Source organism: Naegleria gruberi (genome assembly GCF_000004985.1).
Source record: "Naegleria gruberi genomic scaffold NAEGRscaffold_297, whole genome shotgun sequence".
Taxonomy (NCBI): domain Eukaryota; phylum Heterolobosea; class Eutetramitea; order Acrasida; family Naegleriidae; genus Naegleria; species Naegleria gruberi.
The window spans coordinates 5,392-6,720 of record NW_003163076.1 but is presented as its reverse complement, the minus strand read 5'-3'; the positions used below and the strand labels follow the sequence as shown (position 1 = coordinate 6,720).

At 24.6% G+C, this 1,329-nt stretch overlaps 1 protein-coding gene across 1 annotated transcript in view; it reads left to right on the top strand.

Annotated features, from left to right (window-relative positions):
* Positions 1 to 61: 61 nt before the first annotated feature.
* The window catches only part of NAEGRDRAFT_76699 (uncharacterized protein), a gene marked incomplete at both ends in the record, with an annotated part of 2,792 nt that continues 1,524 nt past the window's right edge, over positions 62 to 1,329 (top strand). Inside the window, 3 exons of the mRNA XM_002668341.1 lie at positions 62 to 171; positions 301 to 889; positions 1,020 to 1,297. Coding sequence (XP_002668387.1) covers positions 63 to 171; positions 301 to 889; positions 1,020 to 1,297 — 976 coding nt within the window. The remainder of the gene's footprint in view (positions 172 to 300; positions 890 to 1,019; positions 1,298 to 1,329) is intronic.

The following is a 1,329-nucleotide window of genomic DNA, read 5'->3' as shown; positions in this document are numbered from 1 at the left end:
GTTGTATTATTACAAATGGATTAGTTGTACCTAATTATTCATCACGTGATGATTATGAAAGATTATATGCTTTAGGTAATACTATTTATGGTCAAATGACTGCTGGTAGTTATTGTTATATTGGTCCACAAGGTATTGTACATGGTACTACTCTTGTTGTTTTAAATGCAGGTAGAAAATATTTAAATTATTACATCTGGTAGGTTTTTTTTTATTTTTTTTAATTTTTTTAATTATATTTTTATTTATTTTAATATTTTTAATTTATTTTAATATTTTTAAATTTAAAAAAATAAAAAGGACTTGGTGGAATGTCAGGAGCACAACCTAAAGCAGGAGTGATTAGTGGATGTATAACAGTAGTAGCAGAAGTGAATGAATTAGCATTAAAAAAGAGATATGAACAAGGATGGTTATTAGAAAGTGTTGGTAATGATTTAGAAAAATGTATTGAAAGAATTAAACAAGCACGTTTATTAAAACAAGTAACATCAATTGGATATTTAGGAAATATAGTTGAATTATGGGAAAGATTAGCTAATGAAGATGAATTACTTGTTGAATTAGGAAGTGATCAAACATCACTTCATAATCCATATCAAGGTGGATATTATCCAGTTGGTTTAACATTTGAAGAATCAAATCAATTAATGAAAGATAATCCAAATGAATTTAAATTAAAAGTATCAGAAAGTTTAAAAAGACAAGTTAATGCTATTAACAAATTAGTTGAAAAGGGAATGAAATTTTGGGATTATGGTAATTGTTTTTTATATGAAGCTAATAGAGCAGGTGCTGATATTTGTAATCAAGATGGTAATTTTAAATATCCTTCCTATGTACAAGATATTATGGGTGATATATTTTCATTGGGTTTTGGTCCTTTTAGGTTTGTTTTATTTTTTTTATTTTTTTTAATTTTAATTTTATCAATTTATTTTATTAATTTAATTTATTTTAATATTTTAATATTTTATTAATTTAATTTTATTAATTTATTTTATTAATTTAAAAAAAAGATGGGTATGTTTATCTGGTAATGAAAAAGATTTAGAAGAAACAGATAAAATAGCAGCTCAAGTGATTGAAAGATTAATGAAAAATCCATCACTTGGTGAAAAATCACATTTACAATATCAAGATAATTATAAATGGATAGTACAAGCAATGGAAAATAAGTTAGTAGTTGGATCACAAGCAAGAATATTATATTCAGATATAGAAGGTAGAGTTGAAATAGCCTTAGCATTTAATAAGGCAATTAGAGAAGGTAAAATTAGTGGATCAATTGCATTAAGTAGAGATCATCATGATGTATCAGGTGCAGAT